Genomic DNA, 25,035 nt, shown 5'->3' on the forward strand with positions numbered 1-25,035 from the left:
ATACTCCACAGCATGCTAATATTAAAAGGGAAAATGTATTATATGTCTTTGGGGTATTAAGTTGGCTAATGGCCTGATTAGGTATCCTAGGTTTTGTGAAGTAAGGACATAGAAGTAAGGACCCCGACTGAGACTTTTAAGTATTCGCTGGCCACAACCTACGTGTCAGATGACTAGAGCTCAGTAAATATGTTATCTTTATTCAAGAATGGAAACAGGGATCAGCCAGGTAGCTGAAGGCCAGTGAGCCTAATGTCCCAAATTGGTACTGGAATTATTGGGGAAAAATCCAATAATTCTCTTACATTTTGGGCTATCCTCTGGGGGACAGGATTAATCTACACTTGGAAAAGCAGGGGTAGATCAGGAATAGTCAGCATTGCTTTGTTGATGGAATCCTGACTCATTTTAATTTGAGTTTTTTGATATAAGAAAACACCTTGATGAGAACAGTGCAATTAATGTGGTTTACATGGACCTCACTGAGGCCTTTCATAAGGTCCTATATGAAAGAATGGTCCAAAAGGTTAGAGACCATGGGCTGACAAATTGGACTTGGCCTGGTATAGGAAATAGTGGGCATTGGTGGAGAATTGCTTTTGTGATTGGAAAACAGTGACCAGTAGCTTATCACAGGAATCGGTGCTGGGACACTTTTGTTTGACAAATTGGGGTTATGGAAAGAAGGCAGGAGAATGGGGTTAAAAGGGACCTTAGTGTATAAATTCATAGATTTCTACAAATGTCAGGACAGGGAGATACAGTGGGAAGACATACTGGATCCTGGCCTTCATTCCTTGTGGCAATGAACATAAGAATGAGAGATTATGGTACAACTTTATAAAACTTTGGTTAGGACACAGTTGGAGTATTGAGTTTTGTTCTGGTCATCATACGATGGAAAAGATGTGAGTGCACTGGAGAGAGTGCAGAGGAGATACACCACGATATCGTCTGGGGTGGAACATTCCAAGTAGAAAGAAAGATTGATTTGTTTTCTTAGTAATGGAGGAGGCTGATGGAAATGTTAAAATAATGATGATGGATCTTGAGAACTCTTTCCCCCTAACAGGGACATTGAGAACCAGAGGGCATGGATTTAAGGTGAAGAGTAAGAGGGCTAGGGGGGGATCTGAGTAAATTTCTTCTCACTCAGAGAGTAATTGCAATCTGGCATATCCGAGAAGGAGATGGAGGCAGGTATTCTCAGAACATGCCTCGTCAAGGCACAGAAGGCTATGGACTAAATGCTGGTAAATGGGATTAGTGGATCAAATGACCTGTTTCTGTGCTGTATGGCTCCATAATGAATTTTAGGCAAATATGGCTATCACTCTGCACACAAGATCAAATAAACAACTATGATAATCATCTACTAGTGATTACACACTAATAGTGCTTGTTATGGAGTAACATGCACTGGAACAGAGAAGCAGGACCTCCATTTGACATCTCATCAAAAATACAGCACATAACACAGAACCTCACCAGTACTTGACTGGAATTTGTCGAATTTAAAATTGATAGAGGTAAAAGTACTAGTAATTGAGGCAACCATGCATCTGGCCAGAGAAGGAAAAATTGCAGAGTAACTAACTGACCAAGAAGCAAATTAGAGAAAGGACTCTCATGCTGATCTGTACACGCCACTTGGTCCTTATAAGATCAATTTAAAATAATCATCAGAAATTCTTCCTGCCATTTCTCTACACGTACATACAATGTGATGTAGAAAATGACAATGTGCTCATGATAAAATCTGCAATTAGCTTTGAATGCAACCTGGTGGAATTTATGGTGTTATACCGCTGGCTGCAGCAGCTTCGATCGCCCCGACGGATGGTTCGACTGCCCCGACCGCGGGAGAATAAAGAGGATTGGACTTTTTTGCCTTCCATCACAGTGAGGAAAGTGGGGAATCCGCTGTGGTGGATGTTTATGTTAACTTTTATGTAGTTGTGTGTCTTGTTGCTTTTTTTCCCCTTATGGCTGTATGGTAATTGGCATATTACTGTACCTTAATCGGTACATGTGACAATAAAGACCTTTGAAACCTTTGAACCTGGAGTGAGAACCTCATACCATACAAACCCAATATATTAATGGAATACAACAGTTACAATCCTTCTTTAGTATGTTTAGATTAAAAGAACCGTAACATTACTTTACAGCAATAATCCTTCCAGTGACAAATTATATAAAGCAGCTGCATGGAAAAGACAAGAAATCCCACACAATATTTCAACTTTCCTCTCTTGTGTGTTATGACATAGAAGAACCACCAAAGGTAAATTTCATTCATAATGAGAACATACAGTGGCTTGCAAAAGTTTTCATACCCCTTGAACTTTTCCACATTTTGTCACGTTACAACCACAAACGTAAATGTATTTTATTGCGATTTTATGTGATAGACCAACACAAAGTGGTGCATAATTGTGAAGTGGAAGAGAAATGATACATGGTTTTCAATTTTTTTTACAAATAAAAAAACTGAAAAGTGTGGCGTGCAGAAGTATTCAGCCCCCCTGAGTCAATACTTTGTAGAACCACCTTTCATTGCAATTACAGCTGCAAGTCTTTTGGGGTATGTCTCTACCAGCTTTGCACATCTAGAGACTGAAATTTTTGCCCATTCTTCTTTGCAAAATAGCTCAAGCTCAGTCAGATTGGATGGAGAGCGTCTGTGAACAGCAATTTTCAAGTCTTGCTAGAGATTCTCAATTGGATTTAGGTCTGGACTTTGACTGGGCCATTCTAACACATGAATATGCTTTGATCTAAACCATTCCATTGTAGCTCTACATGTTTAGGGACGTTGTCCTGCTGGAAGGTGAACCTCCACCCCAGTCTCAAGTCTTTTGCAGACAGAACAGGTTTTCTTCCAAGATTGCCCTGTATTTGGCTCCATCCATCTTCCCATCAACTCTGACCAGCTTCCCTGTCCCTGCTGAAGAAAAGCATCCCCACAGCATGATGCTGCCACCACCATGTTTCACAGTGGGGATGGTGTGTTCAGGGTGATGTGCAGTGTTAGTTTTCCACCACACATAGCGTTTTGCATTTTGGCCAAAAACTTCAATTTTGGTCTCATCTGACCAGAACACCTTCCTCCACATGTTTGCTGTGTCCCCCACATGGCTTGTGGCAAACTGCAAACGGGACTTCTTATGGCTTTTTTTCAACAATAGCTTTCTTCTTGCCACTCTTCCATAAAGGCCCGATTTGTGGAGTGCACAACTAATAGTTGTCCTGTGGACAGATTCTTCCACCTGAGCTGTGGATCTCTGCAGCTCCTCCAGCGTTACCATGGGCCTCTTGGCTGCTTCTCTGATCAATGCTCTCCTTGCCCGGCCTGTCAGTTTAGGTGGACGGCCATGTCTTGGTAGGTTTGCAGTTGTGCCATACTCTTTCCATTTTCGGATGATGGATTGAACAGTGCTCCGTGAGATGTTCAAAGCTTGCGATATTTTTTTATAACCTAACCCTGCTTTAAACTTCTCCATAACTTCATCCCTGACCTGTCTGGTGTGTTCCTTGGGCTTCATGATGCTGTTTGTTCACTAATGTTTTCTAACAAACCTCTGAGGCCTTCACAGAACAGCTGTATTTATACTGAGATTAGATTACACACAAGTGGACTCTATTTACTAATTAGATGACTTCTGAAGGCAATTGGTTGCACTGGATTTTATTTAGGGGTATCAGAGTAAAGGGGGCTGAATACTTTTGCACGCCACACTTTTCAGTTTTTTATTTGTAAAAAAAATTTGAAAACCATGTATTATTTTCCTTCCACTTCACAATTATGCGCAACTTTGTGTTGGTCTATCACATAAAATCCCAATAAAATACATTTACGTTTGTGGTTCTAACGTGACAAAATGTGGAAAAGTTCAAGGGGTGTGAATACTTTTGCAAGCCACTGTACGTCCCCACTGCAAAACAGTATATTTGTTTTATCAACAGGAATGTATAGAAAGTTGTGTTGGTCTGTGAGACAAAGAATGCTGGTACTGCTATGGCTATTTAGTAATAGCTTACAAAGTTGAAGGGAGCAAAGACATAATTTTCTGAAAGATTTAAATAAGTTCATTTTATTGAAAAACAGCATTAAATTGTTATAAAATCTTAATTTTCTCATTATTTGACAATTCCAATCATATTAATAATTTAAGCATTATTCTAACTCCGAGAAGTACTTATGTATTTTTTCATACTTTAGCTAAGCACAAAACTGTGACTGATCCTTTGTGTGTTTATTAATTAACAAAATGCAATGGGCATTATAACTGAAGCTTGCTTCTATTTAAATTGCAGGCTTACACGGGAATGCATAGCAAGGCACTTTAACTTAAGAGGGACAGTTGGATAGATAACTAATAAGTATTGTCAGACTTCTAGATTGATATGACAAAGCACAAGTGTTGACAAGCTTTGAACACAATGCAAAAGTCAGGATAAGAGGATGGGCTTAATCAAGAACTTGCAGATGATGATAATCATTTAAGGTTAAATGTGCTTGGAAGTGAGGAGCAAATAATTGGAACCAATAAGGATAAGGAGACTTGGGCATGAGTCTTTGGACAGGGTTGCTCTCATGGTCAGAGAATTTGGAAAGACAATGTGGTGGTGATGGAAATATCCAGCCAAGATACAAAGAGTATAGTTGATGTTTTTTGTCGTCAGTGGAGGGTTTGAGTGGCGAGGCGTGGATTAGTGTGGCACAGCCAGTAGAGCCACTATGTTAGCTCTTCAGTAACCTAGGTTCAATCCTGGTCTTTGGTGCTGCGTAGAGTTTATACATTCTCCCTATGACTGCATGCGTTTTTCTTGATGCTCCAGCTTCCTCCCAAATCTCAATGTTACATTGTTCATAGTGCGTAGGTGAGTGGGAGATCTGAAGGGGTGGGGTGGAGTATTGATAGTAACTCTGTACTTGTAACAGTGATACTGTAACGTTATAATTTGTAACACTATATTTTGTACTCTGGTATTTTTACACTATCTATTGAACCTGTATGGGTTGATTGTATTCATGTGTAGTATAATTTGACTGGATAGCATAGAAACAGACCTTTTCACCGCATCTCTGTACATGTTACAATAATAAACCAATATCAATGACGCAGCGAGAATAAGATGGGATTTGTGGAGAATTACTGTAAATGAGAGCTTGATGTCAGCATAGACTCCATATTCCCATTAGACACAAGGTTATTTGGCTCATGTAGTCTATACTGACTAATGAGGGCATTTTCATTGTCCTATAAAAAATTTGTAACCCCCCCCCCCCCCCCCCCCCCCCCCCCCCCCCCCCCCCCCCCCCCCCCCCCCCCCCCCTATTTTCCCCCCCCCCCCCCCCCCCCCCCCCCCCCCCCCCCCACCCCCCCCCCCCCCACCCCCCCCCCCCCCCCCCACCCCCCCCCCCCCCCCCCCCCCCCCCCCCCCCCCCCCCACCCCCCCCTTCCATCAAATTCACAACCCCAGATTATTACGACAACCCATACCATGCATACAAGAGGCAATTTATCGTGACCAATTGACCCATCAACCAGCATGTCTTTGGGACACGGGAAGAAATTGAAGCACCTGGAAAATGATAAAAGCTACACATGGAGCACCTTAGGTTAGAATTGAACAAGGAACACTGGCACTGTTGGGTAGTGGTTCTATTAGTTGTATCACTGTGTTTCTGGGTTTGGTGGGTTGAGGCCTGTTTCCATGCTGTATGACTCAATGGACACAGGCAAGTTACATTCAGAAGGTTCTTGTGATGATTCAATGCGACGTATAAAATTCAGCTAATGTGATTAGTCAAGGGAAGCGATTAAATCCAAGTTTTGAGTTTATACTTCTTTCTGGTAGACATGCAGGTTGTATAAAACAAATGATTCATGGTGAAGAGTAAAGCCTTTGGTCACTTGAACCCGATAAAAGAGCGACAGCAGGGAAATATATTCCACATTAAATCTACTTGATTCCCCTCTGCTTTACATACCTGAGTTGCTACATTTAACAAGGCTAATCTTCCATTCTTTGAAACTGTAAACGACATTATAGGATGATCCTCTTGTACTCTGCAATAGAATGAAGCAAGGATCAAACATAACAAGTACTTCAGTACACTAGAGTTATTTTAATTTCAATGACAACATAGTGCGGCAATAATCAGCATTATTTGAGTCAGGATATTTCATCCTTTCCAGATATACCGGCCCTCCATAATGCTTGAGACAAAGACCCATCATTATTTATTTGCCTCTGCACTCCACAATTTGAGATTTGTAATGGAAAGAAATCACATATGGTTAAAGTCCACATTGTCAGATTTTAATAAAGGGTATTTTTAAACATTATGATTTCACCATGTAGAAATTACAGCAGTGTTTATACATAGTCCCCCCATTTCAGGGCACCACAATGTTTGGGACACATGGCTTCACAGACGTTTGTAATTGCTCAGGTGTGTATAATTGCCTCCTTAATGCTGGTATAAGAGAGCTCTCAGCACCTAGTCTTTCCTCCAGTCTTTCCATCACATTTGGAAACTTTTATTGCTGTTTATCAACATGAGGAACAAAGTTGTGCCAATGAAATTCAAAGAAGCCATTATGAGACTGAGAAACAAGAATACAACTGTTAGAGACATCAGCCAAACCTTAGGCTAACCAAAATCAACTGTTTGGAACATCATTAAGAAGAAAGAGAGCACTAGTGAACTTACTAATCGTAAAGGGGGCTGGCTGGCCAAGGAAGATCTCCACAGCTGGTGACAAACGAATTCTCTCTAATAATATAGAAAAAAAAACCCACACACCTGTCCGACAGATCAGAAACACTCTTCACGATTCATGTGTGGATTTGTCAATGACCGCTGTCCGCAGATGACTTCATGAACAGAAATACAGAGGCTACACTGCAAGATGCAAACCACCTTGACAACCTTCCTCACAATCTGTGAACCAAGCAATCTTAGTGTCATCTGTAAACGTATTAAACAACTCGTCTACGTCTTCGTTCAAGTATATATATATATATAGATATGGATCGTGTACTGGCAGATATGAGTTTGATCCATATCCTTCCATTCCGTACATGTCCATGTGCCTATTCAAGTCTCTTAAAAGCCACAATCATATCTGCCTCCACCACCATGCCTGGCAGCACATCCCAGGCACCCATGTAACGCTCACTATGTAACAAACTTGCCCCACACATTTCTTTTAAATTATAAACATAAATTCTCTATTTCACCATCTATATCGCTCGTTTCCCTTTCCCCTGACTCGCAGTCTGAAGAAGGGTCTCGACCCGAAATGTCACCCATTCTTTTTCTCCAAAGATGCTGTCGGAGCCGCGGAGCTTTTTGTGTCTATCCTTTAAACTATGCCCATCTCACCTTAAAGCTATATCATCTAGTATTTGCCTGGGAAAAAACTGACAGTCTACCCTATCTACATCACTATCCCTATCATCTATCTATCTATCTATCTATCTATCTATCTATCTATCTGTCTGTCTGTCTGTCTATCTGGCTATCTATCTATCTGTCTGTCTGTCTGTCTGTCTGTCTGTTCTTGACCGGTTTTGGCCATCTGTGCTGCGATTTCCGGTCGTCATTTTTGGCCACCTTGCTCAGCCGTATGTGTGCCGAGGATTTTCCCCGTCGATGAAAAATGACAGAGATATTAATGTTTTTACAAAATTCCCCATTCTCTCTGCTGCCCCCGCTGGCGGTAGGGGGTGGAACTATAAAACCAGGAAGTGGTGTGCCTCACAGTCTCTTCAAGATGGAGGAAGGCAGAGGATCATGTTTCTCTGAGCTGTGAATAACTCTGAACACATGTTTACTCAAATGTAAGTGTCCTTGGTGGTTCTAAAACGCTTGCAGAATGTGTCTATTGGTTCTAAAATGTTTGCAAAAAGTGTCTATTGGTTCTAAAGTGTTTGCAAAAAGTGTCTCTTTTGGTTCCACAATGCTTGCAGAATGTGTCTTTTTTGGTTCGAAAATGTTTTTTTTAGGTTCTCCCCCCCCCCCCCCCCCCCCTCTCCTCCCCTCCCCCCCCCCCTTCCCCCCCCGCCACCATTCCCCCCTAACCCCTCTCCCCTCCCGCCACCCCCTACCCCCTTCCCTGCTCCCCCCTCCCCTCTCAGCACACCCTCTCTCCCCCCTCTCCTCCCCCTCCTCTCTCTCTCCCCTCCATCCCCTCCATCGCCTCCCTCACCCTCCCTCCCTCCCCTAAACCCTCTCCCTTCCACACCCCCTACCCTCTTCCCTCCCCCTACGTCCCCCTCCCTGCCCCCCTCACCCACCCCCCTCTCTCCCCCCCTCACTCTCACCCTCTCTCTCTTCCCCCCCCCTCGCTCTTCTCTCCTCCTCTCCCCTCCCCTCTCCCTCTTGCCCTTCTCTCTGTGTCTCTGTCTCTGCCCCTTCTCTCTCTGCCCTCACTCTTAAACCCCATCCCCTCTAGGTGTGACTGCAAGTTGGGGGCTATGCGTCAGTAGATAGGGTGTTTATGGGGTAAAAGGAGCAAATTAATAATTAATAGTAGAATATTAATATAATATCAAGGGGGGTAATTAGCGTGAGTGCAGGGGCGTGGGGGGATAGTTAGTGTGTGTGACGCTGCATGCCGCCTCCCCCCCCCACAACCGCACTTTGAGGAAACAGACCCAACGGGTCGGCACTTGGTCTAGTATAACTATAAAACTCTGATCTGTATGTGGATTTGTGTGTTTATCTGTTTGTGTATGATCACATCCTCTCGAAAAAACGACGCGCTAACGGTCAAAACCTTTACATATTCTGAGAGATTTATGTCGTGAAATCCAAAATCGCCTTATTTGAAAATTTCATGCATTATTTCTCGAGTTATTAATCAAAATGTTCAAGAATCTGAAATAACTTTGAAAATAAAGCCAAGCGGCTTTGGCTGATGACGTCACAATGGCTCTGCGTGCTGCGGTCTTCGATCTGCACGCTGCGAGTGAAGTCCTCCCCGCGAGCTGCTCACCCCGCTCCCCTTCTCCTCTCCCTCCCGCCCCCTTCCTCTCTCTCCCCCTCTGTCCCCCCCTCTCTTCCCCTCCAGGAAGATAGTCCACAAGATAAAACTGAACAATTGTCACTCCAATAGGCTGCATTTATGATATCTAATACAGGTGCACAACCTTTTATCCGAAAGCCTTGGGACCAGACACTTTTCGTAATTCAGAATTTTTCGGCTTTCGGAATGGAAGATTTTTAGCGTAGTGGTAGAGTGCTCGGCTCATATCCGCAAGGTCGCGAGTTTGCGCCTCGATCCCGGCAGTTACTCAATCGCGAGTTTGAGTCTTCAATGTAGTTTTTTCTTGCAGAATAGGAGAGAATAGGGAGGGTTAGACTGGGATCATTCTCTGCGAGATGATCTTAGTGCGGGAGACAAGTGTAGGAGAGGTGTACTGACTGTGTGGGCAGAACTTTGGAAGGGATTGCCCACCATTCTCAAAAGCCGCTGTGTCTCCCTGTCCCTCCAACTCCAGAGGAATCCGCTGCCCGATGCGCCGCTACGGCGACAAGTGGCAGTTCGCCCACAGCCCGAGCTGCGGCCCCTCATCCGCAACCCGGGTTCCTCTGGAGTTGGAGCGGGGCTGGGCTAGAGTTGTTGCTGGCTGTGAGTCTCTGGGATCTCCGTGCTTGCAGTGGGCCTGGGGGTCGGTGTCCCGATGAGGGGGCGCAGCTCGGGCTGTGGGCGAACTGCAACTTGTCGCTGTAGCGGCCCATCGGGGAGCGGCTTCTGGTGGTCCTGACGTCTCTCAGCTCCTGTCCAGGGGGATGGCCGGAGACGTCAGGACCAACAAGAACCCGCTCCCCGATGCGCCGCTACAGCGACAAGTGGCCGTTCGCCCACAGCCCGAGCTGCGCCCCCTCATCCGCAACCCGGGTTCCTCTGGAGTTGGAGCGGGGCTGGGCTAGAGTTGCTGCTGGCTGTGAGTCTCTGGGATCTCCGTGCTTGCAGTCGGTGTCCCGTTGGTTCTGACGTCTCCGGTCACCCCCCTGGAATGGAGCTGAGACTGGGAACTGTACTGCCCTTGCCCCCTCCCTCTGCAACTACAAACAACCCCACAGTTCCCAGTCTCAGCTCCTGTACAGGGGGGTGGCCGGAGACGTCACAGCCGAGCTGCGCCCCCTCATCCGCAACGTCAAGACCAAGACGCACCTTGCACACCATCAGCTTCTGTCCCTACGGAGAGCGTGTTCCTCTGTACTTGGAGCGGGGCTGGGCTGCTGCTGGCTGTGGGTCTCTGGGATCTCCGTGCTTGCAGTGGGCCTGGGGGCCGGTGTCCCGTTGGTCCTGACGTCTCCGGTGACTGGCACTGGCTCCGACGTGAAGACAGTGCAAAGCCCCCACGCCGGTGCAATGGGCGGAGAGCTGGAGAGGGGAGGGAAGGGGTCACACACATGGCCGGGAAGCAGAGGGGTGTAGGTGGGGTGAAACTGAAGGGAGCGACAATCTGCTGCTACCTGCCCGCTGAGTTAAAAAGTTCCCACGCAAGACTCACGATACACTGTGTATCATGAGTCTACCGTGGGAACTTTTTTTAACTCAACGGGCAGGCAGCAGCAGATTGTCAATTATTAACCCTCCCGCGCAATATACCCTCACCTTCTCTTTTATGAATGGGGATTTAGTTCCCCTTTCTTCGAGGACCGACCGGAGGTTCCGCTGTCACCTCTGCGGGCCGCCCTCGGTGAACGTCTTCAAGGACCTTTTTTCAAGGACCGAAAAAATGTCGCTATTCGGAGGTTTTCGTTATTTGGAACTTCGGATAAAAGGTTGTGCACCTGTAGCCTTGAATAAAGCTTTGGGCATCAATAACATAAAATGGGATCACAAAACAGTGAAAATAATCAAAAAGATCTCATTGATGACCCAGCGAGCTTTCAACTAAATATCTGCAATGAGCCATTAATCTAAACACACAGCTGGAAGCAATACAGTGGCAGACACTGTGTGTACAAGAAATAGTAAACTACATTCAGAACTAATGTCCACCATTTCATCTTTGCAAATCGTATTAGGCAGTAAAAGTAATTACAGGGTAAATAGCTGGTCATTATAGCTTACATATTCCTATCGGTCAGGTCCTCAAAGTTGTAGCCTCGTATCCTCTGATGTGTGTCTGAGGCAAGAACTGTTTTCCCGTCGTTTAAACACCACAGGCACTGCACTCGCACACCTTCCCATGAATCCAGCAGATTTCCCTCCAAATCCTAACAGAAACACACACAAAGAATGTTAGACAAGCCTCTTTAGCATTATACAACAGAAATAATTCCCTCCCTATTATACATTCCCTCCAAAGGCATCGATTCTTGATGGACACTGTTCCACATGCAGTGGAAATTATCAGGTGCTACATTCAAATGACTAATTGTAGTCATCAGAAATGACCCTACACTTTGATATGGCCTTTGAAGATCTATCCATACAAGATCTATATGATACTAAAAGTGTGTGTGTGTGTGTGTGTGTGTGTGTGTGTGTGTGTGTGTGTGTGTGTGTGTGTGTGGTGTGTGTGTGTGTGTGTGTGTGTGTGTGTGTGTGTGTGTGTGTGAGAAAATCTGGTTAATTTTCCTATTTTCTTCCAAACGTTAGGCCACAGCTTTCCCATTTTCACACATCCTACTCACATTATTCCTGTTGAGGCGATAAACATCTTCCTATCGCATTCCCACCTATATTTCAAAACTTTTTAATCATTGAAAGTTTTAAAAACTGCCCGAAAACTCACCCATTTCGGAAAAAAAAACCTGAGTGACGTCACAATGCACTTACAAGGCAGGACGGGACACTCCAGGAGGGAGGGGCACTCCAGCACGTCTGTGGTGGCCGCTGCCTGCGCCCGGTGGGGAGGGTTGTGCTTGAGCTGGAGTGAGGGCCAAGCCCGGTGCTTGGGATGGGGCCGTGACCGGGGCCAAAAAAGAAGCCGCCGCTGGAACCAAGGATGACCCTGGGTCCAGGGTCGGGGCGAGCCTGGAGATGTAGTCGGGGCTTGCAGTGGAACCCACGCAGTGGCAGAGCTGACGGCTGGAGTCTACAGCCAGGGCTCAGCTGAGTACGAGAACCAGGCCTTGACGCTGCTCTGCGACCTGGGTAGATCCTGGGGCAGGGAATGGGAGTGAGGGGAGGAGGATGAGGGAAATGGGAAGGAAGATGGGGTGGGGAGTGGGGTGGTAGAGGGAGATTGGGGGGGGGGGGGGGGTGTGGAGGCAGGAGATGCCCCCTCCATATCTACCCTCACTCCCACCCTCTCTACCCCCCCCCCTCTCCCTTTACCCTCCTCCCTCTCTCTACACCGTCCCCCTCTAACCCCCTCCCCCTCTATCGCCCTCCCTGTCTACCCCCCCTCCCTCTCTAGGGATTGAAGAGGAGGAGGGAGGGAGTGCTGGGGGATGGGGAGAAATAAGCCGCACCTGCGCAGTTGGTGGCTATGCGTTGGGGGAGAAGACCCAATGGGTCTGCACTTGGTCTGGTGACTCTTAACAGTTTCTGCAGACCCACCACAGAAAGCATCCTGTCTGGATGCATAACATCTTGGTATGGCAACTGATCTACACTAGATCGCAAGGAATTCCATAGAGTTGTAAACGTAGCCCAGTACATTCAAAACAATCTCCCCAAACCCACAATCACTTCATGTTGCCCTGGGAAAAGAGCCAACATAATCAAAGGCAAATCTCTTCTCCCCTTTCCCAGCAGGCAGAAAATACTAAAGCTTGAAAACACATTCACAAAAATCAAGAACATCATCTTCCCCCGTTGTTTCAGACTTTTGAACTCTCATAGCTAAGGATGTATTCCTAATCTTCCAATCTACTTTGTTGCGGCCTTTGCACTTCTTTTAATCTGCATTTTCTCTGTAGCTGTAACACTATATTCTACATTCTCTTTTTTCATTATCTGTGTACTCATGTATGGTATGATTGCATAATCTATGGTGAGATCTGCCTGGATCGCAAGCCAAACAACGTTTTTCATTGTATCTCAGTACACATGACAATAATAAACCAATACCAATATCCTAGACCCAGATTAGGTAATACAAAGTTATAAATCAGGAGTGACAGGGGGTCAATCGGTCCTTTCGAGTCTACTTGGGGTAACATTTTCCTCCTTGCTTATCAAGAATGTATCTACCTCTGCCCCAAAAATATTCAAAGACACTGCTTCCACTGCCCTTTGAGGAAGAGTTCTAAAAACCTATGACCTTGAGAGAAATAATTTTGCCTCATCCTTGTCTTAAATAGGCAACTACTTATTTTTAATAAACGACCCCTGGTTCCAACATTTTCCAATATTTTTTATTTTCAGATTTTCAAGATCTGCAGTTTATTAATTTTCAAGAGTTATCGCACAAAGAGGTACATAGATACAAATTACCTAGAAAATTAATAACTCACACACTGATAAAATTGCCCACGTTGACCACCTGTCACAAAACGTTTTCCATCTGGGTTCCAAGCAACACTTGTTAGACTATCCTCATGGGACTGGCTCATCTTGGTCCTAAGTTCTCCTGTCTGGAGAGAAGAAAGATGTAATCTATCAGTAGCGCAGTGGTAGAGTCAATGCAGTGCCGGAGACTCGGGTTAGATCCCGACTACGGGTGCTGTTTGTACAGAGTTTGTATGTTCTCCCCGTGACTTGTGTGGGTTTTCTCCAAGATCTTCGGTTTCCTCCCTCACTCAAAAGATGTACAGGTATGTACATTGGCTTGGTAAATGTAAAATAGTGTTAATATGTGGGGCTCGCTGGTCAGCGCGGACCCACTGAGCTGAAGGGCATGTTTCCGTGCTGTATCTCTAACCTAAATTAAATAAACTAATCACCTAATTCAAAATGTCATTGCATCAAAAATAAAGAACAAATATTTATTTTTCAAATCTCATGTCTTCTTTTTGGTTGCTTTACACCCGCTGACCCATTTCCTCCACGAGGTGGTGGAGAAAGCTTTTGGCATGCTTACCTTTATGTGGAACAAAAGTTCAGACATTATCATGCAGCTGTACAAGTCAGGGTGAGACCAAAATTGGAGTACTGTGCACACTTCTGGTCCTCCAGTATAGGAAATATGTCATTAAGTTGGAACGGGTTCAGAGGAGATTCATTAGGATGTTACCTAGAGTTGCAGGCTTGAGTTATCGGGAGAGGTAGGATAATCTTGGATAGGTCTATTTTTAGCGGGTTGTTTTGAATTTGAAACGTGTATGAACAAAATCAGAAGGTTATCTTGCTTTACTGAAATATTTATTACGTTGTTGTTCTTCTCATTCATGGAACCAGCCAATATGAACTACTTCTGTGTGATCCCGACTTCTTAAATCCCAATTTCCACATTCTCCTCCTCTTTCGTCTTTTCAGTAACAACACGATTTGTTCTGTTGCTTAAAACTGATTGGATTACTGTTTGATGAGTTGTGACCGTCTTAATTCAATTTAAAGGCAAGATTTACAAAACAGCACTACTCGGATCAGTGCACTTCTATTGGATATTTTTACTGACATCTGCAACTGAGGCCACTAACACAAACTCCTCAGGAGGCTAACAGATTACTTTACTTACATCTGTTAATTCTGAAGAACTTGATTATCCATAATTTAAGCACAATGGTCACAAGGCACTTTGGTTGATTCAGTGTAAAATACACTGAAGAATTGTCACTGCATCCGGAGCATTGCTTACCTGCACATTCCAAAGCCATAGTTCGGAGCAGTCATCAGGGCCACAGGCCAAAAGGTAATTATCATCTGGACTCCAAGCCAAGTATGATACTCCATAAGCATGACCATCTAAAGTTTTATGCAGTCTAAGCTGATGAGTATCCTAACAGAGAAAAATATTTAAAAAACCAAGCCAATTAATGAACTATGTCAGCATTATTAATATAGCATGGTATGCTGCTCTGGAAGGGTAAATTGTATGCGATCTGGGGAGAGCTGGACAACGGATACAGAATTGACTATATGGAAGGAAGCAGAGGGTGATGGTGGAAAATTATTTTTCAGATTGGAGGCCTGTATTTAGTGGTGTGCCTCAGGGATAAGTGCTGGGCCCATTTCTTTTTGTGGTTTATATCAATGATTTGGACGTGAATGTGGAAGACATGATTAGTAAGTTTGCAATGATATTAAAGTGGGTGGTACTGTAGATAGCAAAGATGGTTATCAAAGGCTACAGCACGATCTTGATCAGTTGGGCAAGTGGGCAGAAGAATAGAGTTTACTGCAGATAACTGTGAGGTGTTACATGTTGGGAAGTAAAAACAGGGCAGGACCTTCACAGTAAATGGCAGGACCCTGGGGAGTGCGGTACGACAGAGGGATCCCATTCCTTCTCCCCAGAGATGTTGCCTGGGTTACACCAGCTTTTTGTGTCTATCTTCGGGATCTAGAAATGCAGGTACATAGTTCCTTGAAAGTGGCATCACAGATAGGGCGGTCATGAAGGCTTTCGCTACGTTAGCCTTCATAAGTCAGGTTCTTGAGTATAGAAGTTGGGATGTTATGTTACAGTTGTACAAAATATTGGTGAAGCCACATTTAGAGTATTGTTTTCAGTTTTGGTTACCCTGCTATAGGAAATCTACAACCAGAGGACATAGGATTAAGGTGAGAGTGGAAAGATTTTATAGGATCCTATTAGATTTAATAGGATCTTATTAGAAAGATTAGGGGCAACTTTTTCGTTGAGAGGGTGGTGGATATAAGGAACAAGATGTCAGAGGTAGTTGAGCCAGGTACTATAACAACATTTAAAGGATAGGTCCATTGATAGGAATGGTTTAGAGGTATATGGGCCAAACATGGAGAGGTGGGACTAGTGTAGATGGGGCATTTTGGTCAGCATGGACATGTTGGGCCGAAGGGCCTGTTTCTGTGCTGTATGACGCTGTATGACTCCGTGATCTTCTATGACCTTCTACCTGACAGTATACCCATGTGTAGAATAAAGGACCCTTAAATGGATATTTAGATTAATACAGCAGGTACATATGATAGCAGATAAGATTATGAAACAATACAGGATATCTTCATTGGCCGAGGCAAAGATTAAAACAGGTGGAAGATTTAGGTAATACTGCAAAAAAGACTGGTACAGTTAGAGTTCTGTGTACTGTTCTGATTATCACCCCATAGCATTGGAAGTTTATAAAAATATCGACAAGAATGGAGATTTATTTACAATGCAAGATCAGCCAGCCTGAGGTTTTTTATTAGTTTCATTCTTATAACTATAAAACTTTGAGTGTGTGTGTGTGTATATATTTACTTTTTTTTAATGTGATTTCACATCTTCTCGAAAAAACGACACGTGAATGGGAGATTTATTTACATATTCTGGTAGAGATTTACCCCCTGGAGTCCGAAATCGGCATCTGAAAATGTTGTGCTTTATTTCTTGAGTTATTAATTAAAATCTTCACGAAGCCGAACTCCCGAGAGCTTTGGTTGACGCACGCTCGCGGGAGCAGAAGATGCAGAAAGAACAAGCAAGTCAGGCCCTGTACCCGAGAGATCCCTCTCTCCCTCTCCCACCCTCCCCCCTCTCCGTCTCAGCCCCTCTCTCTCTGTCCCTGCCCCTCTCTCTCAGTCTCTGCCCTCTCTCTTCACCCCCCTCCCTCTCTGGACGCGCCTGCGAGTTGGGGGCTATGTGTGAGTGGATAGGGCGGGGATGGGGTAAAAGGAGCAAATGAATAATATTAATATAATTTCAAGGGGGGCGGTTAGTGTGTGTGTGGGGGGGTTGTTAGTGTGTGTGTGTGGGGGGGAGGGGTTGGTGGTTAGTGTGTGTGTGAGACGCCGCAGGCCCCCCCCCCCTCCCCTCCCATAACGGGACGGGACCCGTTCCACTTGGTCTAATAAAATACAAAAGCCTGAGCAGAGGCTTTAATGGAGGTGTTTAAAATTAAGGGGCCACGATAGAGTGAACACGAACAAATTATTTCCCTTATCAGAAAAGTCAGCGACATGGAGTCTTTGATTTATAGACAGGGAGAAAATTAAATAGTTCAATTTTATTTTATTTTCAAAGTGGCATGGATCTAGAATTCATAGCCTGAAAGTACAGGTGAAGCAGAGCTACCTGGATGAAAGTTTGATATGCATCATCTGCATGGCTACAGAGGAAGAGTTTAAACATTGGTTTAGTCTCAATCACTTTGTTTAGCCAGCATGGACTCATATTGAAAATTCTTATTGCTCTGCTCTACAAATTCTTATTGCTCTGCTCTACAATGAAACAAAGCAAGTCCTTAAAGATTTGAATATATTGAGAGAATATGAAAGGAATCCGCCATAAAAAAATAAACCAAATTACAATGAAAAACACAATAAACACTCTAATTGAATAAGAAACGTTTGTTTTCTTGTGGTCTCATGGTACTTACTGCATCAACCTGCCAAATAATAACTGTGGTGTCCTTGGATCCCGTTGCTAACTTACTGCCATCATTGGAGAACTTGCAGAACCACACTTCATTGCAGTGCTCTGTGAGGATCTGTTGTGTGTAGCAAGGAAACTGCTTCCTTGAAAAAAGAAAATGAAAAGCACGGCTATTTGTGAACTCATTTTAATAGTTGTCCAGGCCACCATAAGAATAGCAATCAGAGATCTGGGACCATCTACGGAACAAAAGATTGTAATGGAATGGATTTACGTTAACTTGGAAATGCAGGGAAAGATTAGGGGGGAGTCAGTATGGTTTTGCACAAGGAAGATAATGACACACAAATCGGAATTTATGGAGGAGTAAAAAAGAAAATTGATGAAGACAGGACAGTAGACATGGTTTAAATGGGCAGGTGTCGTATGGTAGGTTGGTCTGGAAAGGGATTCGAACTGGTTATAAAATCATGAGCGGCTGAATATAAAATTACCTTGGTGATAGGTCACAGAGGGTGTTGGTTAATGGGTGTTTTTCTGACTGGAATTGTGACTAGTGTGATTGTCCTGGTTTGACCACCCAAAATGCATCATCTCGCCTGTATCTGCATTAAACTCCATTAACTGTTCTTTAGCCCACTTACCCCACTGATCAAGATCTTGCTGTAAATTTGCTAATTATTTTCACCATCTATGATATCACCCACTTTATTGTCATCTGCAAACTTGCTAATCATGCTTTCTACAGTCTTATCCAAATTGTTGATATAAACCACAAACAGCAGTGGGCCTAGCACTGATCACTCCACTAGTTACAGGCTTCCAGCCTGAAAATCTACCTTCCACCGTCACCCTCTGCTTCCTTCCAGGAAACTAATTCTCTATTAGGATGGCTAGCTCTCCCCAGATCCCATGCAATCTAACCCTTCAGAGGAGCTACCATGCAGAACTTATCAAATGCCATGCTATGTCCATATAGACAACATCTACGGCTTTGCCCTTATCAACCTTGTTGCCTACTTCTTCAAAAAACTCAACCAAATTTGTGATACATTCTCCCAAGTACAAAACCATGTTGACTATCCCTAATCACCCCGTTTATCTAAACGCATATATATGTTATCCCTCAGAATACTCTCCAGTAACTTGCCTATCACAGATGTTAGTCTCACTGGGTCTAGTTCCTATGCTTTTCGTTGCAGCCCTTCTTAAATATAGGCACAACATTAACCACCCTCCAGTCTTCTGGCCCCTCACCTGTGGCCTTATCCTCCACCATCATGAAGTGCTTCGAGAGGCTGGTTATGGCACACATTATATCCAGCCTACCAAGCAGCCTTGATCCACTGCAGTTCACTTACCGCCACAACAGGTCCACGGCTGATACCATCTCCCTGGCCCTACACTCATCCCTGGAACACCTGGATAAGAAGGATACCTACGTCAGACTCCCATTCACAGATAACAGCTCTGGTTTCAGTACCGTTATCCCAAACAAGCTCATCTCCAAATTCATGGAACTTGGAGTCAGCACCCCCCTCTGCAACTGGATCCTCGAATTTCTGACCAACAGACCACAATCAGTGAGGATAGGTGATAAATCAACCTTTACGGTAATCGTCAACACTGGTGCCTCACAAGGATGCGTTCTCAGCCCCCTACTATATTCCTTATACACGCATGATTATGCTGCCAACACCAATCCAACTCAATTTACAAGTTGTTATAAAAAGGAACTGCAGATGCTAGTTTATATCAAAATTAGATACAAAATGCTGGAGTAACTCAGCGGGTAAAGCATCATAAAATGGATAAGCAACTTTTCGGGTCGGGATCCTTCTTCAGACTGATTGCAATGGGGGGGAAAGGGAAATGGGGGCGGGGGGGGGGGGGGGGGGGGGGGGGGGGGGGGGGAGAGTGGAAGGAGATATTTGTAAAAGTTACCTAAAATTGGAGAATTCAACATTTGTACTGCTGGATTGTAACTACCCAAGCAAAATATGAGGTGATGTTCCTCCAATCTGCGTTTGGCCTCACTCAGGCAAAGGAGGAGGCCCAGGCCAGAAAGATCAGTATAGGAATGGGAAGGGGAGTTCAAATGGTTATCAACTGGGAGACCAGTAGACCATGGAGGATTACGTGTAAGTGTTCAGCACAGTGAGCTGGATATTAAATAACGATGATACGGAATACAGAAAGGAGATTGAGAACTCCGTAACCTGGTGCTAAGACAACAACCTTCTCCTTAATGTCAGCATGACAAAGGAGATTGTGCCTGACTTCAGGAAGCAGTGATGGTCGAAAGCTTCAAGTTCCAAGGAATAAATATCACTAGCAATTTGTCCACATCGAAGCTATGGTCAAGAAAGCACACCAACACCTCTACTTGTTTAGAAGGCTTAGGAAGTTTGGCATGTCCCCAACAACCCTCACCGACTTTTACAGATGCGCCATTGAAAGTATTTTATCGGGATGCATCACAGCTTGGTTTGGTAACAGCTCCATCCAAGACCACAAGAAATTGCAGAGTTGTGGACGTAGCTCTGACCATCATGCAAACAATTCTCCCTTCCATTGACTCCATCAACACTGCACGCTGCCTCGGCAAGGCAATCAGCATAATCAATGACCAGTCTCACCCTCTTCTCCCCTCTACCAGAAGGCGAATGCTATGGAGGTTTGAAAACGCATACCTCCAGATTCAGGGACAGTTTCTTTCTAGGTATTATCAGGCAACTGAACAGTCTTCTCACCAGCTGGCGTGGTCCTGACCTTTCATCGATCTCATTGGAGACATTTGAACTATCTTTAATCAGACTTTATTTTGCACTGAATGATGTACCCTTTATCCTATATCTGTAAACTGTGGATGACTTGATTGTAATAATGTACAGTCTTTTCTACGACTGAATAGCACACAAACAGAAGCTTTTCACTGTACCTTAGTACACGCGACAGTTTAAAGAGATCTGGAGTGTCTCTGAATGACAAACTTTTAGAGATGTAATGTAGAAAGTATCCTGACTGGTTGCATCATGGCCTAATACGGCAATTTCACGGAATGCAAAAGGCTGCAGAGTGGTGGACTCAATCCAGCACATCATGGGCATAGTTCACTCCATCGAATGCTTCACACGAGGTGCTGCCTTAAGAAGGCAGCATCTGTTATCAAGGATCACCACCATATAGGGCATTCCCTCTTCTCACTGCTTCCATCAGATAAGAGTTACATGGGCCTGAAGTCGCATACCACCAGGACAGGCACGTGCCGTCAAGGTAGGCAAGGTAGGCACTGCCTACCCTGACTAAAATTATAAAATGGTAATTATTAAATATAAATAGTAAAGGCATGGGAGAATAATGCCTACCTAAGAGATCGATCTCTTAGCTTGGCATAATTCTCCGTGCCTTTCATCCGCAGTGCATGTAACACGCAGCCCACGTGCCGTCGACGATGCTTCAAGCCATCAATTTCCAGTTTCTTGGCGTGTTTTTCAAACATGGATTGCCATTATCTTAAGAAACAAAGAGAGAAAAATGGAGTTTGTGTACAAATGATGTGGGAAGTAGATTTCTTGGTGCCATATGTTTTTAAATACCGTATTTCCCGGCAATGAAGACGCCATTTATCACCCAAAAATAAGGCACAAAAATTTACATATATCTTGGAAGCCGAAGTTGGAATAGCCAAGCCTATCCCTCATTGCTGACAGCTGATGGGAAGCGGCTGTAAAAAGACAGCGCCGCTGGGGAGGGGAGAAGGAGTGGGTCGGGGATCATGCCAGCAACTCACTTGCCGCAACGCTCCAGGTGTGGAGAGTTCGGGTGGCTGCGAGCGGCCGCCACCTCAGCACCTTCTGCCGGCCCACGCTCATCTCTGGCAGTGCTCTTCGTCTGAAAACCTCTCTCCTGCCGCTCGCTGGCCTCACTCATGTCAGCCGCTTCCCGCCATTCCTTAAATTCCGACAGCGCGATCAAGGGACCAATTGAGCGGCAGGTGAGAGATGTTCAGACGGAGAGCACTGCCAGAGGTGAGCGAACTGGCAGAAGGCGCTGAGGTGGCGTCCGCTGTCCGGTCCCAGCAGTCGCTCGCAGCCACCCAAGCTACTTCCCTCCCCGGCCGCAATGCGGTGGCTCCGCGCCAGGAACGCCGCAGCAGCGGTGAGTGAGTGAGTTACTGGCATGATCCCCGACCCCCTCCTTCTCAATGCTCCTGCCCTCCCCGTAACTTTACCCCTAACCAGACTCCCCACATGTTGTGAAAGGAACTCTCCCCACAATTGGTCCCTTCAACAAGTATTATCATTCAATAAGATCACAACTGATTCAACTTGTCCCGGTGTGCTCCCGTTTTTCCCACCATCTCAACACCTGCCATCACCTTTCACCACCCACCCACCCATTCAGTAATTCAGAATGAAGATTTGGAAGCCTTGGGCAAATTGCTTTCTTTATTTTTAATTTTTTGAGCATGAGAAATTCTATGTCCCACCAGCCTTCTTTCAAAATTTAGCAACTCAAAATGGGGGTGCATTTTCATTGCATGGAAATACGGTACTTTATTAAGAGATTTGGGTTTTGAAGACTTTATAAAAGTCGACTGACAGCTTACGGAGAGAACAATCTGCGCATGACCTCCTTAAGATTTTTTTAAAAGCCGACTGACTGCTTACCCCGAGTAATTTTTCACGGCACGTGCCTGCTCCAGGATTAGGAAAGTCCTACAGCTTGAATCAGTTTACAACCCTAATTCTACCTCAATAACAGCACACGATTGTCCATCTTTTGCATTATAATGAACTCGTTGTTCATTAGATTTTATTTGGTTTCACCTTGCTGGAAGTGATGGCATGCAAGATGAAATTTTGAGCAAAAGTGTCTCTTAACCTTTTTGATGGCCTTAGAGGTGTACTTGGACTTCCTGTATCAATTTGCATCACCAGACTTCAATGCCCGAGAACTGGTCCTCAGAAGATCGTGGACCTATTGGTCTATCCAAGGCTTATGGTTGGGGAACACTCCGAACCAAACACACTCCTCCACACATTGCCTTATGAAATCTGTAGCAGCCATGGCATATTCAATCAGGTCTGTTGCCAAGAACTTGAACATTGCTTAGTCTACCAACTCCAAGCAATTTCAGTGTTGTTCCTCTACCTTGTCAGACCAGCACTGTGCTGCCCCCATCGCTGGAGGCGCTCTTCAGTAGCTGCCCATTTGCAGGAAGAAGGAGCACAGCCAGGTGGCGTGATTTCCCCCAAGTGAAGGCGAGGGATGAAGTCATAGACATCTTTGAGGGTGGAGGGCATCTGATCCTTTGCGGCTGCAAGACACGTGCTGGTTTGTAAGTGCATGGAAGTGACTTCTTGAAACTGGCCTTGTTGAAGCCTCCGGCTACAATAAAAAAGATGTTGGGGTATGCCGCCTGGTGTTTGTTGACCATGGCATGCAGCTCCTCCAGTGCTAGATGAACGTTTGCCTGGGGTGGGGGTTCATGATGATGGGGGTGAATTCCCTCAGGAGGTAAAAGGGACAACTGTATTCCTTATAGGTGTGATCCTCCATGAGCTCAGGATTCCCCTGCCGATGGGTGTTCCCTAATAATTAGTAACTCCATTGCCATTGGTAGATTCTAATCCATTTAAATGGACTGGCAGCTTGTCAGTTGCAGTACTGGTTTGTGCTGGGATTTTTTATTCATGCATGTGCATAACTGTTATATTTGATCCTGTCCTGTTGTGCTGCTTGCAATGAATGAATATTTTGCACATCAGAACTGCTATCAGTGGAGTTCCATTAAGAGACACTAACACTCTAGTCTCATTAAAAAAAAAATGTCAACACTCCAATTCAGAATGGATTCTGACAAATGTTCTTTGACCTGAAATATTAATTCCACTTCTCGCTCCACAAACGCTGCCTGACTTGCTGAGTATCTCAGGCAATTGTTCTCTTTAATATTACAATTTCTGCAAGACCTTGGATGGGTTATGAAGTTAATTCCATTATCAAATGGCCACAGTCTTCACCAACATCTTCAACCTGTCACTTGAAAAGACTTGTCCTCACCTACTTCAAGGAAACCTCCATCTTTCTGGTCCCAAAGTAAAATAAAGTGACCTATCTCAATGACTATCACCCAGTAGTTCTAATATCAACTACAATGAAGTGCTTTGAAAGTTTGGTAATGGCCCACATTTGTGTCAGTTGTCCGGACAATCTAGACCCCCTACAATTTATGTTCAAGAAAAATTGGGCTGCACTGGGACATCATCTCTCTTGCATTGCAAAGCCCCATCTATGTCAGAATGCTATTTGTTGATCACAGCTCAGCCTCCAATACCATACTACCGAATACCTCTGGACCTTGGCCTTGGAGGTTCCATCTGCAACTGACTTGACTGGCAGACCTCAGTCGACAGAATTAGTTATTAGGGCAGCACAATGGTTCAAGGGCGGCACAGTGACGCAAGTGGTAGAGCTACTGTCTCACAGAGCCAGAGACCTGGGATCGATCCTAACCTTGGGTGCTGTCTGTGTGGAGTTTGCACATTCTACCTGTAACCGCATGGGCTCTCTCCAGGTACTCCAATTTCCTCCCACATCCCAAAGACGTGCGGGTTTGTAGGTTAATTGGCTGCTGTAAATTGCCCCCCAAGTGTGTAGAAAGTGGATGAAAAAGTGGGATAAGTAGAACTATTGTGAAAGGGTGATCGATAGTCAACATGGACTCAATTTGCCGAAAGGCCTGTTTCTATGCTCTCTCTAAACTAAATTAATAACATTTCCTTCACTCTGACCCTCAACATTGGTGCCCGTCAGGACTGTGCTTGATGCATTGGTCAACTCCCTGTGCACCCTCTTGCACCCTGCTACAAGTAACTCACTTCCTAACTTCCTAAAGTCTCTCAAATATCAACAATGCTCAAATCAGAAATATGATGAAAGACCTTCCAGTTGACTGCAACTCCTTGGCTCACTCGTCATGTTCCACTGAAACTGCCTGCACCCCATCCAAATCACTCTCTTGCTCCTTCCCACCCACCATCACTCCTTCCATCAACCTGACCCATCCAGCAAACCAATCAAAAATAATCCAACTTGTTTCTCCCTCTCGCATCTTGCATCAACTCGATTTATCAACCTCATCTGACTCGTCGATCAAATCAGCCTGTCAATTCACCGTCAATGTGTGATCCATCAAATCTCGCTCCTTCCCTTCCCCTCATTCATTCCATTAATCCTCCCCAGTCGAACCATCACCATCACCACCCCCCCACCCCTGTCGATCCATCAGCCCCTCCCAGTCAATCCCTTCAATCCATCTCCCCTGTTCAACCATCAGGCCCACCTGTCAATTAATCAGCCTCCCCGTCAATCCATCAGGCGCCCAAACGTCCATCCATCAGGCCTCCCCCGTCAATCCATCAGGCCTCCCCCGTCAATCCATCAGACCCTCCTGTCAATCCATCAGGTCCCCCCGTCAATCCATCAGGTCCCCCCGTCAATCCATCAGGTCCCCCCGTCAATCCATCAGGTCCCCCCGTCAATCCATCAGCCCCGTCAATCCATCAGGCACCTCCCATCAATCCATCAGACACCACCGTC

General features: G+C 44.9%; 1 protein-coding gene across 3 annotated transcripts in view; it reads right to left on the reverse strand.

Moving 5' to 3' along the window:
- The window catches only part of LOC129697586 (WD repeat-containing protein 26), a 72,412-nt gene that overhangs the window by 14,721 nt on the left and 32,656 nt on the right, over nt 1-25,035 (reverse strand). For 2 of the 3 annotated variants that reach the window (XM_055636268.1, XM_055636271.1), the window contains exons 7-12: nt 18,789-18,848; nt 17,432-17,570; nt 14,728-14,868; nt 13,445-13,564; nt 11,109-11,254; nt 6,002-6,080 (exon numbers count right to left, since the gene is read on the reverse strand). In XM_055636268.1, coding sequence (XP_055492243.1) covers nt 6,002-6,080; nt 11,109-11,254; nt 13,445-13,564; nt 14,728-14,868; nt 17,432-17,570; nt 18,789-18,848 — 685 coding nt within the window. The remainder of the gene's footprint in view (nt 1-6,001; nt 6,081-11,108; nt 11,255-13,444; nt 13,565-14,727; nt 14,869-17,431; nt 17,571-18,788; nt 18,849-25,035) is intronic. The other variant, XM_055636270.1, reaches the window with a different exon arrangement.

The sequence above is a fragment of the Leucoraja erinacea genome, chromosome 5 (assembly GCF_028641065.1).
Source record: "Leucoraja erinacea ecotype New England chromosome 5, Leri_hhj_1, whole genome shotgun sequence".
Classification (NCBI taxonomy): Eukaryota; Metazoa; Chordata; class Chondrichthyes; order Rajiformes; family Rajidae; genus Leucoraja; species Leucoraja erinaceus.